This window comes from Corythoichthys intestinalis, chromosome 10 (genome assembly GCF_030265065.1).
Source record: "Corythoichthys intestinalis isolate RoL2023-P3 chromosome 10, ASM3026506v1, whole genome shotgun sequence".
NCBI lineage: Eukaryota > Metazoa > Chordata > Actinopteri > Syngnathiformes > Syngnathidae > Corythoichthys > Corythoichthys intestinalis.
In genome coordinates, this window is record NC_080404.1 from 51,495,983 (window position 1) to 51,510,622 (window position 14,640).

At 40.0% G+C, this 14,640-nt stretch overlaps 1 protein-coding gene across 1 annotated transcript; it reads left to right on the forward strand.

Moving 5' to 3' along the window:
• Nucleotides 1-75: 75 nt before the first annotated feature.
• On the forward strand, nucleotides 76-13,833 carry eif4ebp2 (eukaryotic translation initiation factor 4E binding protein 2). The gene is made up of 3 exons (XM_057847770.1): nucleotides 76-389; nucleotides 7,453-7,632; nucleotides 12,521-13,833. Exons 1-3 carry the CDS (start codon nucleotides 257-259, stop codon nucleotides 12,550-12,552), a joined length of 345 nt encoding a protein of 114 aa, XP_057703753.1. The 5' UTR covers nucleotides 76-256; the 3' UTR covers nucleotides 12,553-13,833.
• Nucleotides 13,834-14,640: the final 807 nt, after the last annotated feature.

The following is a 14,640-nucleotide window of genomic DNA, read 5'->3' on the forward strand; positions in this document are numbered from 1 at the left end:
AAAATCTACAATGCACAAACATCGTGGTCTTGGTGGCCGCACCTTTTGTCGTCACTTCCGGCCGCTGCACGTCCTGCTTCCTGCCTTGCTAAGGGAGGGGAAGGCGCTGACGGCTGGGAGGACGCGAGGAGCGACAAGAAAGCCCTTGGAAAGACATAAGAGAGCGGGGAACGGCCCGGATTTACACCGTCCGTCGGGAGACAAGCACCCCGAGTTTCCGTAGCGTCCGAAATTGTCACCGAAGCGGCACTCAAAAATGTCGAACAGTCGTCAGCTTAGCGAGAGCAGGGCCATCCCGACCAGGACGGTGTTGATCAACGACACAACGCAGCTACCTCATGACTATTGTACCACCCCTGGAGGCACTTTATTCTCTACGACTCCCAGAGGTAAAAAGGATTTTTTCCCCCAAACAAGAAACCCGGCGATAACATTAAGCCTCGCACCCTCGCTACTCCTGTCATTGTGGCCTTTAGCTGCCTTGTCATATCGTTCAAAACAAAAACATTGTTAGTCCCGCCTCCTTGTTCGTTGCACCTCTGTGATTGGCTTCTTTACAGCGCAGGGAATGTGGCGTTTAAATTGGTTATCACTTTTTTTTGTCATCAATTAAACCACTTCAGGAATTTTCAGCTACATCATTTTGGTGGTTCATAGTTACAAAAACTATGAACACATTTGCACATTCCAATCAGATCTGACATAAAGAAAATGGTATTCGGTTTTGGTTGTCGCACATACAGTGGGGCAAATAAGCATTTTGTCAACCACGAATTGTGCAAGTTCTCCTACTTGAAAAGATTAGAGAGGCCTGTAATTGTCAACATGGGTAAACCTCAACCATGAGAGACAGAATGTGGGGGACAAAAACAACAGAAAATCACATTGTTTGATTTTTAAAGAATTTATTTCCAAATTAGAGTGGAAAATAAGTATTTGGTCACCTACAAACAAAGATTTCTGGCTGTCAGAAAGGTCTAACTTCTTCGAACAAGGTTTAACGAGGCTCCACTCATTACCTTTATTAATGGCACGTGTTTTAACTCATTATCGGTATAAAAGACACATGTCCACAATCTCAGTCAGTCACATTTCAAACTCCACTATGGCCAAGACCAAACAGCTGTCACAGGACACTAGAGACAAAATTGTAGACCTTCACCAGGCTGGGAAGACTGAATCTGCAATAGCTAAAATGCTTGGTGTAAAGAAATCAACTGTGGGAGCAATTATTAGAAAATGGAAGACATACAAGACCGCTGATAATCTCCCTCGATCTGGGGCTCCATGCAAGATCTCGCCCCGTGGTGTCAAAATGATAACAAGAACAGTGAGCAAAAATCCCAGAACCACACGGGGACACCTAGTGAATGACCTACAGAGAGCTGGGACCACAGTAACAAAGGCTACTATCAGTAACACAATGCGCCGCCAGGGACTCAAATCCTGCACTGCCAGACGTGTCCCCCTGCTGAAGAAAGTACACGTCCAGGCCCGTTTGCGGTTCGCTAGAGAGCATTTGGATGATCCAGAAGAGGACTGGGAGAATGTGTTATGGTCAGATGAAACCAAAATAGAACTTTTTGGTAGAAACACAGGTTCTCGTATTTGGAGGAGAAAGAATACTGAATTGCATCCGAAGACCACCGTACCCACTGTGAAGCATGGGGGTGGAGACATCTTGCTTTGGGGCTGTTTTTCTGCAAAGGGACCAGGACGACTGATCTGTGTTAATGAAATAATGAATGGGGCAATGTATCGAGAGATTTTGAGTGAAAATCTCCTTCCATCAGCAAGGGCATTGAAGATGAGATGTGGCTGGGTCTTTCAGCATGACAATGATCCCAAACACACAGCCAGGGCAGCAAAGGAGTGGCTTCGTAAGAAGTATTTCAAGGTCTTGGAGTGGCCTAGCCAGTCTCCAGTTCTCAACCCCACAGAAAATCTGTGGAGGGAGTTGAAAGTCCGTGTTGCCCAACGACAGCCCCAAAACATCACTGTTCTAGAGGAGATCTGCATGGAGGAATGGGCCAAAATACCAGCAACATTGTGTGAAAAGCTTGTGAAGAGGTACAGACAACGTTTGGCCTCCCTTATTGCCAACAAAGGGTACATAACAAAGTATTCAGATGAACTTTTGGTATTGACCAAATACTTATTTTCCACCATGATTTGCAAATAAGTTCTTTAAAAATCAAACAATGTGGTTTTCTGTTTTTTTTCCCCCACATTCTGTCTCTCATGGTTGAGGTTTAACCATGTTGACAATTACAGGCCTCACTAATATTTTCAAGTAGGAGAACTTGCACAATTGGTGGTTGACTAAATACTTATTTGCCCCACTGTACATCAATTTTAATGTCATTTTATTGCTAATATTTTACTTTTTGTATTTTGCAATATACAGTGGTACCTCTACATACGAAGTTAATCCGTTCCAGGACCTTGTTTGTAAGTCGAAATGGTCGTATGTCGAGCAGGATTTTCCCATAGGAATACATTATAATTCCATTAATTCGTTCCACAGCCCAAAAACCTTCACTAAATCCTTAAAAAATACTGCTGGTACTATTACAAATGGCAATTACACATAGCAAAACAAATAAATTATAAATCAAAATCGGAATAATAAAAATAATAATAATAATAATAATTCCTGTATTAATGTAACGAATCGGGTTCTAATGTGGCGGACGTTTTTTGGTGACCCTGAACGCACCGCGGGGCTGACGTGCCAGAGACAGACCGGTGAGCTTGAGTTTCACTTTCACTTTGAATGTTTTCTTGAGAACACCGTCATTTGCGGCAGACAGAAGGTGTTTTTGTTTTGAATAAGTTGTGAAATAAATGATAAAAACATGGCGAAGTTGGCGATTTCTCTGGAGATGTTACCACAATAAGAATTGTCAGCTTAACTTATAAAGACTGGCGAACGATGGTCGGAGGAGGACCGTGGAGATGTATTGTTGAGCCATTTCACGGATGCCCACCTCATGCTCATATTTTTCTGTCATTTGCATCTTCATTTAGAAGGTAAGCGTCAACTTTTTCCTTGTTTCACCACCTGTACCAACCTTTTCTGAAACCAGTGTTGATTTGTCACACAAGAAAATCCGCCGTGCATTCGTCTGCGGTGCTGCCATTGTCGTCGTATTTCGAGCATGTCGTCGGATGTAGAAACAAATGGCGAGTCAAATTTTACGTTGGATGTCGAAAAGTTCGTGTGTCGAAGCGATCGTATGTAGAGGTACCACTGTATAAATGCACCCGTTCACACAATGTACAGCACGATACAATGTAGTTGGGTGAACAGTATGATAATAAAATAGTTAATTTAATAATCTACTGCTTGAAAATGGCAGGTGAAAAGGATTGTGTTTTTAATTAACAAAATTATATATATAGCATTAACTTGGCTGTGGTAAAAATGATTTTGCACAACATTCTTTTAGTCCCAGCTGTATCAAATGAAGCATTTGCTCGTACAAAACCCTGATAAAATGCTGTTGTGGTCCTGTTGTACAAGTTGCCACTGTGAATAACGGTGATAAACACTGACAATATAATAGCTCCGGGTCAGTAAATTTCGTTTTATGAAAGAGCCAAGGCGACTTTATTTACGTAGTGCTTTCATAACAGCCACAGATCGACCAAAGGGCTTTCCAGAGCACAAGGCAGGACATAATCAAAGAAACTCCAATAAAATACAATAAACGCTATCTATTCCTTCACCCTCTTTGGTTCTTGAAACAGTTATAAACAAACAAAAGTAAAAATAAACCCTTTTCCTGCCACTGTAGTCGAAGAGCTATGTGTGGTTGCTATCACTGACATAAATACTTCATATTTTATAAAGAGAGAGTTAGGAATGTGCTTAAAAAGAAGTCTGCTTTTTAACATAGTTGTCAATAGGGAGGTTGAATGGTTTCCAAAGACAGCTTTGCTAGGAATGGAACGGTGTGTACCTTGGTTTTAAGGTCACAGCTCAGGTTGTACTGTATTCGTTAAAGAATGCAAAATGTCAAATGCTTATCTTTTGTTTAAAGGGGTAAGAGATTTAATGATTTAAAATAACGAAGCATGGTTGTCACTTTATTGGATTAATTGGTTGCACATTTGTGGAGCCAGGATGAAGAGGGTCTAGTCAAGCCAGTTGTGGATTGTTGGGATCGGTAGGCATTCACGGAATTCTCAAGAAGTCCATGAAATCGATTGCAAGAATCACTGCTAGAAAAATGGATAACGCATGCGTAAATATTGCGACATAATGCTAGGTTTAATAGCAAAAAGACCAAATGAATCAATGGAAAGATTTTTGAAGTTCAAAAGTAAACCCTTCCGATCTAATGGGAAAGTCTCCAGATTTTTTCAGGTGGGGGGGCGTATTTTTAAGAGACTTTAAACTTATTTATTGTCAGTTCCATTGTAGTTGAAATTTTTAAGTGCTAATATACAGTGGGGAGAACAAGTATTTGATACACTGCCGATTTTGCTGGTTTTCCCACTTGCAAGCCATGTAGAGGTCTGTAATTTGTATCATAAGTTCTCTTCAACTGTGAGGGACGGAATCTAATACAAAAATCCAGAAAATCACATTGTATCATTTTTAAATAATAAATTTGTATTTAACTGCATGAAATAAATATTTGATACATTACCAACTAGTAAATATTTCGGCTCTTAGTTCTTTTTTAAGAACCCCTCCTCATCTCCACTCATTACCGAAAGTAACTGCACCTTTTTGAACTTGTTACCTGTATAAAAGACACCTGTTCACGTGCTCAAACAAACAAACAAACAAACAAACTCCAACCTCTCCACAATGGCCAAGACCAAAGAGCTGTGTAAGGACATCAGGGATAAAATAATAGACCTGCACAAGGCTGGGATGGGCTACAGGAAAATAAGCGAGAGAGAAGGTAACAACCGTTGGAGCGATTATTAGAAAATGGAAGAAGTTCAAGTTGACGGTCACTCTGCCTCATTCTGGGGCTCCATGCAAGATCTCACCTCGTGGGGCATCACTGATCATGAGGAAAGTGAGGGATCAGCCCAGAACTACACGGCAGGACCTGGTCAATGACCTGAAGAGAGCTGGAACCACAGTTTCGAAGAAAACCATCGGAAACACATTACGCCGTCATGGATTAAAATCCTACAGCGCACGCAAGGTCCCGCTGCTGAAGCCAGTGCATGTCCAGACACGTCTGAAGTTTGCCACTGACCATCTGGATGATCCAGAGGAGCAATGGGAGAAGGTCATGTGGTCGGATGAGACCAGAATTGAACTTTTTGGTCTAAACTCGGCTCGTTGTGTTTGGAGGAAAAAGAAGGATGAGTACAACCCCAAGCACACCATCCCAACCGTGAAACATGGAGGCCGAAACATCATTTTTTTGGGGCTGCTTCTCTACCAAGGGTACAAGGACAACTGCACCGTATTGAGGGGAGGATGGATGGGGCTATGTATCGCCAGATCTTGGCTGAAAACCTCCTTCCTTCAGTGAGAGCCCTGAAGATGGGTCGTGGCTGGGTCTTCCAGCATGACAGCGACCCAAAGCACACAGCCAAGGCAACTAAAGAGTGGCTCCGTGAGAAGCATCTTAAGGTCCTGGAGTGGCCTAGCCAGTCACCAGATCTGAACCCGAAAGAAAATCTATGGAGGGAGCTGAAAGTCCGTGTTGCCCAGCAGCAGCCCCGAAACCTGAAGGCTCTGGAGAAGATCTGCATGGAGGAGTGGGCCAAAATCCCTGCTGCAGTGTGTGCAAACCTTGTCAAGGACTACAGGGAACGTTTGGTATCTGTCATAGCAAACAAAGGTTTCTGTACCAAATATTAAGTTTGATTTTTGTGATGTATCAAATACTTATTTCATGCAATTAAATGCAAATTTATTATTTAAAAATCATACAACGTGATTTTCTGTTTTTTTGTATTAGATTCCGTCCCTCACAGTTGAAGAGAATTTATTATATAAATTACAGACCTCTACATGCTTTGCAAGTGGGAAAACCAGCAAAATTGGCAGTGTATCAAATACTTGTTCTCCTCACTGTATCATTATTTTTGTTTTTTTTCTTACTCTTTCAAAGTCATGTATTTTCAATTGCTTTGTGAAGTAGGTACAGTATTTGATTGAACACCTTGGTGTTTGTGTTGGGGAAAGTATTCCAAATACACCTTCGAGGTTCATTCCATACTCACTTCATATGAAATTGTGTTTGGTAGATGGAGCTTATTTCAAGTTTCTTCTCTCCACTACACTATACGACAGAATATGTCGTGAAGTACCGTAATTTTCGGACTATAAGCCGCTACTTTTTGTTTTACTTTGCGTTGATGAAGGCCTACATGGCCGAAACATGTCGGCATTTTTAATCTGAACAAAGCCATGATCTGATAAAGGCTTTTTATTTTTCCACATCCTGAGTGCCTCGTTTTTTTTGTTTTTTTTTTTAATCATAACTTTTTTCCTTTATTTTGAATCTTGCGGGTTATAGTCCAGTGTGGCTTATTTGTTGATTTATTTGGGTTAATAGGTTTCACTTTATTTGATAGTGACATCATAGGAATGCCATAAGACTGTCATAATTACGACATGACACAATCATTGTTATTACTGAATGCTTATGACAGATGACATTAAATGTCATCCGCCAAATTATGTCACTAACTCCATTTGTGTCCAGCTCGGATCTTTTACATCCATTCAAAAGTGAGATAATTGGCCAGATCACACTAAATGACATCTGTTATAAGCATTCATTAATCGTCATGACAGTGTCATGTCATAATTATGATTGTCTAATGACAGTCTTATGGTGCCACGGTCAAATAAAGTGTTACCAAATACCATAACTAGCAATTAATAAAAACCTGGAACAGTAACTGAAGACATAATTAGCACCGAACATGAATTTTGATTGTTATTTGCGTCTGTAGAGCTGCAATTCATGCTAGGAGGAATGTTGGACAACAACAGTGTTGACAGCAGGTGGCAGCAGAGGTTGACTGTCTCCCTCAAGGGGGCAGTGAAGGCCAAATGAAGCTTATTGAAGCAATTAAGCTTTGCAGCCAATTGGTTCAAAGCTTCATGGTGGTTCCTTTGGTTTTATGACAGTCGTATGATGCCACTGTCAAATAAAGTGCTACCGGTTAATATATTTTGGTGTAAATATCCCATAATATAGTAAGGACAGCTGCGTCTTATAGTCCAGTGCGGCTTATGTATGAACAAATGCCGTTTTCGTGGTAATGTCCAGGGTAAGTATCCATACCCTGGATGTAAACTTGGTCAAGGTCATGGTTACTTGTCCAGGATAAAGTTGGCCTGTTTTTGTGCAACTGATTTGAGGCTAAATATATCCCTTGCCTTATATTTCTTGTCTTGAAAATTTAGATTCTGAAACCATAAATGTTTCTATAAAACCCATCCTGTGGACACCATTGCAGGAACGCGGATCATCTACGAGCGCAAATTTTTGCTGGACATGCGCAATTCTCCCATAGCCCAGACACCGCCTGCTCACCTGCCTGTCATCCCTGGCGTGACGAGTCAGAACACAATCAATGAGAACCAGAAAAATGAGGCCAACAATCATGTCAACAACCACGATGGAAAGCCTATGACCGGTAATAAGTAGTTTTTTTCCCCAATTAGATAATTACTCCAAGTAGTGACTGTGTGCATCATCTGTAACCTGATATAGCAGGTAGGGAGGTCACATATTTTTGCACCAGAGTCCGAGTCACCTGATTTTAAGAATCTGCCGATACTGAGTCCCGATCTGACACTGGGGAAAAAAGTTTTTTTTAAATTTTTGGGGTTTTTGTTGAACAAACGTTTCAAACATGGTAGCGTACTGTATGAACTTTTTACAATACTTCCACTTCAGCTTTTTCCAGGAGTGTTACGGAGTATAAAACGTATATATTTTTGCATCTTTTGGCAATGCCATTGTATTTCTGCATTATTTTGTTACTTTTAGTCCTTACAAAGTAAAAAATACAAGGCGGAAAACACTCAGGTGACTTGAAGTTCCGCTCTGAGACCTTCAATTTGGCCAGATTTCAAGATTGTCCTACAGTATATGCATGTGTGATACATCATTGGAAAGCTTAAAATCTCAATTTTCTGGGGGAAAACATTTTTGAACAGAAGGGCATTTAGAAAAAAATAAAATAAATAAATAAACCGCAAAACCCTATCAGGAGGTGAGAGCACGTGAGAGCAGAATTACATACGCCATGACTTTAACGAGATATGATCGCATGCTTACTTTGTTTCGATCCAAAAACTCCATGTAGCATGTATCACTGAGTGTCAAGACACAGCTGGATTTTTGGGGGATTTTATGGCTGCAACATGCTAATATAACAAAGGTCGAGTTGCAGAAATCGCAGACGTTAAGCAGTGGTCGAGATTTTCTTTTTCACATATTTTCCCTTTTAAACGTTTTTTTTTAATTTACAGACACCATTTTTTTCACTGTGACGTCATTTGTTTAAAAGTTTAAAATATGCGAGTGAATGATTTTTTTAAAGTCGTTTTTTTTTTTTTAAACGAAATATTACACATCAATTAATGATTCTAAGGTAAATTGACAGACATTTTGAATAATAAATATAACTAATTACATGCCGATCGATCGGGTCCGATCACGTCATTTTCAAAGTATCGGATCGGCAAAAAAATTTCGGCCATGCCTTTTTCTAATAATACATATATTTTTTTTAATTAAACCATTTTTTCATATTTAACGTTACAGACATAATATGTTACACTTATCCAGAGTCTTTAGTTAAGGCTTAAGGTAGAGTTATCAAATTTATCCCAATAACGGCGGTAATTAATTTTTTAAAAAATGTATCACGTTAAAATATTTAACATAATTAATGCATGCGCTGCACGACCCACTCACGCGTTGTCGCGCTCCATCTGTAATGGCGCCGTTTTACCAATATAGAGAGCTGAAAGGCAGCGAAAACAGAGTAGAGTGGAGTTTGGCAGCCTTTAGAGCCTTATTTTAATTGGCTAAAGCCTAACAATCCCTCTCCCTACAATTAGAAATATAATGGAAAGCAATGTGGGGAAGCAAGTTAACAATTGATCTTTTCCTTAACACCTTGAATTATATTTCATCGCAGAGAAGATGTATGAATTGGTAGCACTACGCACAGTCGTGGTTTCACTTGTCATGGTTCCACTTCCCATCATGCATTGGGCATGGCCTTCAGTATCATTTACTGAAAGCTCAACAAATACACTAGATGGCAATATTTAGTCACAATATACAAAGTCACAAGTCTTTCAATCCGTGGATCCCTCTCACAGAAAGAATGTTAATAATGTAAATGCCATTTTGAGGATTTATTGTCATAATAAACAAATACAGTACCTATGTACTGTATGTTGAATGTATATATTCGTCTGAGTTTTATTCATTTTTTTCTTAATGCATTGCCAAAATGTATATAATCGGATAAAATTATCGGAAATGATTGGAATTGAATAGGGAGCAAAAAAAAAGCAATCGGATCGGGAAATCTCGGGATCGGCAGATCCTCAAACTAAAATGATGGGAATCGGATCGGGAGCAAAAAAACATGATCGGAACAACCCTACTAATTACCTTTGTTTTATGGCTGGGTTGAAACAAAAGCGGTTGCGCCGACATCTGTAAACGGGGGTTTCCAGGGTAAAACGAACAAATGAAAAATAGTTCGGGGGCTTAATGTGCCATGAATCTGCTATGGCACCATATAGAAATATTGTTCTATCAAACACAACAGTTATTTTGGCTTAAAATACAGCTGTTTCTTCAGAATCAGAAACTGCTTTTTCAGTCTAGTCTGTTTTCCGCCATATATAAAAGGGGCCAGAAAGATATTGTAAAAGATAAACATTGCAATATACACTGCTAAAAAAAAAAAAAAGGAACACTAATATGTTGTAGATCTGAATAAATGAAATATATTTGCGTACTTTGTTCTTTCCATAGTTGAATGTAGAGCTAAAACGAATACTCGAGCAACTCGAGTTTAAAAACTGAACGAGTAATTTTATTCACCTCGAGGAATCGTTTAATTTTGCCAGCTCTAAGCATCACATTTTGCCCGGACTACTTTCAATGCGGGACAACGCGCTGATGTCACGTGCATAGAGGAAGAAGCAATAAAAAAAATACCTAACTGCAGCCGACAGCCGCTACAAACTACGCGGACGTTGCTAAAAACTAGCCCGCATGATGCTACGGTGGTAGCAGGTAGCGTCTGATGTGTCTCATAGATATCACATGTATGTTGAACTAGATGCGAAATGACAGGGTCAGCAGAGTTCGTAAACATAAGGGATTCTTAGGTAAGAAATATATATTTATGTGTGTGTTCATTTGCTGCCATCCCTCTCAATTCAAATGGATTGGACGTCTACTAGTGATAAACTCATTCCAATTCACAGCAGAAGCTTGTTTTTTCTGTTTATTAGTTGTTTTAGAATGTCCTAGAATGATTTCCTGACCAATTCATCGATAATCGTTGTATCGCCATACTGTAAGGTCATTGTTATCGTGAGCTTTGTATCGCAAACCGTATTGTATCGTGAGGTACCAAGATGTTCCCACTCCTAGTAGACACATAGTCGCCGACACGTTCGGTGTTAAAGGGTTAAGTAGCAAACTCCAGCAGCCTGTTGACCAAGAAAATCTGCAGGAGGGAGAGTGAGAGGCTGTATGAGCATGAAGCAGAAGATCCTTTTCATCCAATTCAGATCCTCTGAAAAATGGCACGATCGGCCTTATTTCCGATCACGTGACTGGATTGGGACATCCCTAATAGCAGGGTTTGACTGTGTACAGTGGGGCAAATAGGTATTTACTCAACCACCAATTGTACAAGTTCTCCTACTTGAAAAGATTAGAGAGGCCTGTAATTGTCAACATGGGTAAACCTCAACCATGAAAGACAGAATGTGGAAAAAAAGAAAATCACATTGTTTGATTTTTAAAGAATTTATTTCCAAAATAGAGTGGAAAATAAGTATTTGGTCACCTAAAAACAAGCAAGATTTCTGACTGTCAAAGAGGTCTAACTTCTTCTAACGAGGTCTAACGAGGTTCCACTCGTTACCTGTATTAATGGCACCTGTTTTAACTCATTATCGGTATAAAAGACACTTGTCCACAACCTCAGTCAGTCACACTCCAAACGCCACTATGGCCAAGACCAAAGAGCTGTCGAAGGACACCAGAGACAAAATTGTAGACCTGCGCCAGGTCGGGAAGACTGAATCTGCAATAGGTAAAACACTTGGTGTAAAGAAATCAACTGTGGGAGCAATTATTAGAAAATGGAAGACATACAAGACCACTGATAATCTCCCTCGATCAGGGGCTCCACGCAAGATCTCACCCCGTGGCGTCAAAATGATAACAAAAACAGTGAGCAAAAATCCCAGAACCACACGGGGGGACCTAGTGAATGACTTGCAGAGAGCTGGAACCACAGTAACAAAGGCTACTATCAGCAACACAATGCGCCACCAGGGACTCAAATCCTGCATTGCCAGACGTATCCCTCTGCTGAAGCCAGTACAAGTCCAGGCCCGTCTGCGGTTCGCTAGAGAGCATTTGAATGATCCAGAAGAGTACTGGGAGAATGTGTTATTGTCAGATGAAACCAAAATAGAACTTTTTGGTAGAAACACAGGTTCTCGTGTTTGGAGGATAAAGAATACTGAATTGCATCCGAAGAACACCATACCCACTGTGAAGCATAGGGGTGGAAACATCATGCTTTGGCGCTGTTTTTCTGCAAAGGGAGCAGGATGACTGATCTGTGTAAAGGAAATAATGAATGGGTTCATGTATCGAGCGATTTTGAGTGAAAATCTCCTTCCATCAGCAAGGGCATTGAAGATGAGACGTGGCTGGGTCTTTCAGCATGACAATGATCCCAAACACACAGCCAGGGCAACAAAGGAGTGGCTTCGTAAGAAGCATTTCAAGGTCCTGGAGTGGCCTAGCCAGTCTCCAGATCTCAACCCCATAGAAAATCTGTAGAGGGAGTTGAAACTCCGTGTTACCCAACGACAGCCCCAAAACATCACTGCTCTAGAGGAGATCTGCATGGAGGAATGGGCCAAAATACCAGCAACAGTGTGTGAAAAGCTTGTGAAGAGTTACAGAAAACGTTCGGCCTCCGTTATAGCCAACAAAGGGTACATAACAAAGTATTGAGATGAACTTTTGGTATTGATGAAATACTTATTTTCCACCATGATTTGCAGATAAATTCTTCAAAAATCAAACAATGGGATTTTCTGGGGGGTTTTCCACATTCTGTCTCTCATGGTTGAGGATTATCCCTTGTTAACAATTACAGGCCTCTCTAATATTTTCAAGTGGAAGAACTTGCATAATTAGTGGTTGACTAAATACTTATTTGCCCCACTGTATGTATTAGAATGCATTTCTAATGTTCTGACTTTTTTCTGTTTGTTTGTTTGTTTGTTTGTTTTAAGGTGATGACGCTCAGTTTGAAATGGACATCTGACAGACTGACGCCAGCACACACACATGCAACAACAACAACAAAAAAACAAGTAATTGACCTGGCATGCCCTGGCATGCTAGTGGCTTGGCTTATAGAAACAAACATGTTGTTGAGCCCTCATGGCAGCCATCTTCTTCTGCTCTTCACCTCGCTGCTGTTAGATGTCGTGTGTGTGTTTGCAAATCATGGGAATACAGCGCATACTGTCTGCTACTTGGGGCTGACTCTGGCAACTGGGTTTAATTGAATAGATTTCCATTGCTGCTATAGAGTTCCACTTCACAACAGAGGGAGCTGGTGTAATGATTATGCATCTGCACACACGCACATGAATAGCAGTGGTCTCATTTACAGAGTACACCTTCAGACCAATATTTTGATTAATATCAAGAGAAAATGGCCGTGTTTTGTACTTGGGCCTTCAAGCTTAGAAATTTGTTATTGATGTTCTAATTTGGTTGGCATTGGGCGGAAACCTCCTATATCCAAATGTTCTCAATTGAATGTTTATCACAAATTGATACTATTGATCAGTCCACATCAGGATGTTCAAGTGTTAAGTGTTGGCTTTCTCTTTATGATAATGCCCGATACCAACGTTTTTCCTTTTTGGATAAGGAACTACTGTAAATGCTCCACGATGTGCAGTTTGGTTTATTTGGTGTCCAACTTGCTATTTAGTAATGCAAACCGCAGTCAATCTATGTATAATAATGATATGGAAATACAAGTATTTCCCATTATAATTGAAGGCTATGAAAAGAAATGTTTGCTCTTTAAGTGTGTATTTCTGACTATTCGGGAAATTTTTTAAATTTTTCATTGATTGTACTCTTGAGCAAGTACAAATTTATATAGTTCACCCTCCAGACATGCCTTTTTCAATTGACAAGAGCTTTATGTTGGTAAAACAAAAACTTGAGACAGGAAGTGCTGCAAAATATTGGAAATGTTCAAAGTTGGACACGTTAAACAAAATTAAAATGATAATTGATTTTGTTAATAAAAAAAAAAAAAACTGTAATGGACATTTGGTTTTGTGAGGAAGATGCACGCTTTGAAATTTTCATCTACCGTATGTTTTGTATTTTCAAGATCAATTTTTGTCAAAACAAAACAAAAATGTGGGTTTTTGAATTAACTATGGCTGTCAATATCAAATACATAAAGTGCCCTCCATAATCATTGGCACCCCTGGTTAAGATGTGTTTTTTAGCTTCTAATATTTTTTTTATTCAAATAAAATGGGACCTTAATGGAAAAAAAGAAAAATCCAACCTTCAATACAAGTGCATTTATTCAGTGGGGAAAGTGGGGAAGTGTGTAACAATTACTAGCACCCCTGGTGTTAATACTTTGTACAACCCCCTTTTGCCAACAAAACCACCTAATCTTCTCCTATAATATTTCACAAGATGGGAAAAGACAGAAAGAGGGATCTTCAGCCATTCCTCTTTGCAGAATCTCTCTAAATCCCAGACCCAGTGACGACCCATCTTCAGCTTTCAGGCAGAGGTCAACAGATTTTGATTTAAAATGTCCTGGTATTTCAAAGCATTCATGATGCCATGCACCCTAACAAGGTTCCCAGGGCCTTTGGAAGCAAAACAGCCCCACAGCATCGCTGATCCACCCCCATACTTCACAGTGGGTATGAGGTGCTTTTCAGCATGCGCATCTTTCGTGGCACGCCAGACCCACTTAGAGTGTTTGTTGCCAAAAAGCTCAATCTTGGTCTCATCTGACCAAAGCACACGCCTCACCTGGCGTGTCGTCACTGGGTCGTCACTGGGTCTGGGATTTAGAGAGATTCTGTATAGAGGAATGGCTGAAGATCCCTCTTTCTGTCTTTTCCCATCTTGTGAAACATTATAGGAGAAGATTAGGGGCTGTTTTGTTGGCAAAAGTGGGTTGTACAAAGTATTAACACCAGGGGTGCTAATAATTGTGACACACATTATTTGATGTCAAATAATTATGTCTTTAAGTGGGACTTTTTCCCCACTGAATAAATGCACTTGTATTGAAGGTTGGATTTTTCTCTTTTTTTCCATTAAGGTCCCATATGATTTGAATAAAAAAAATTAT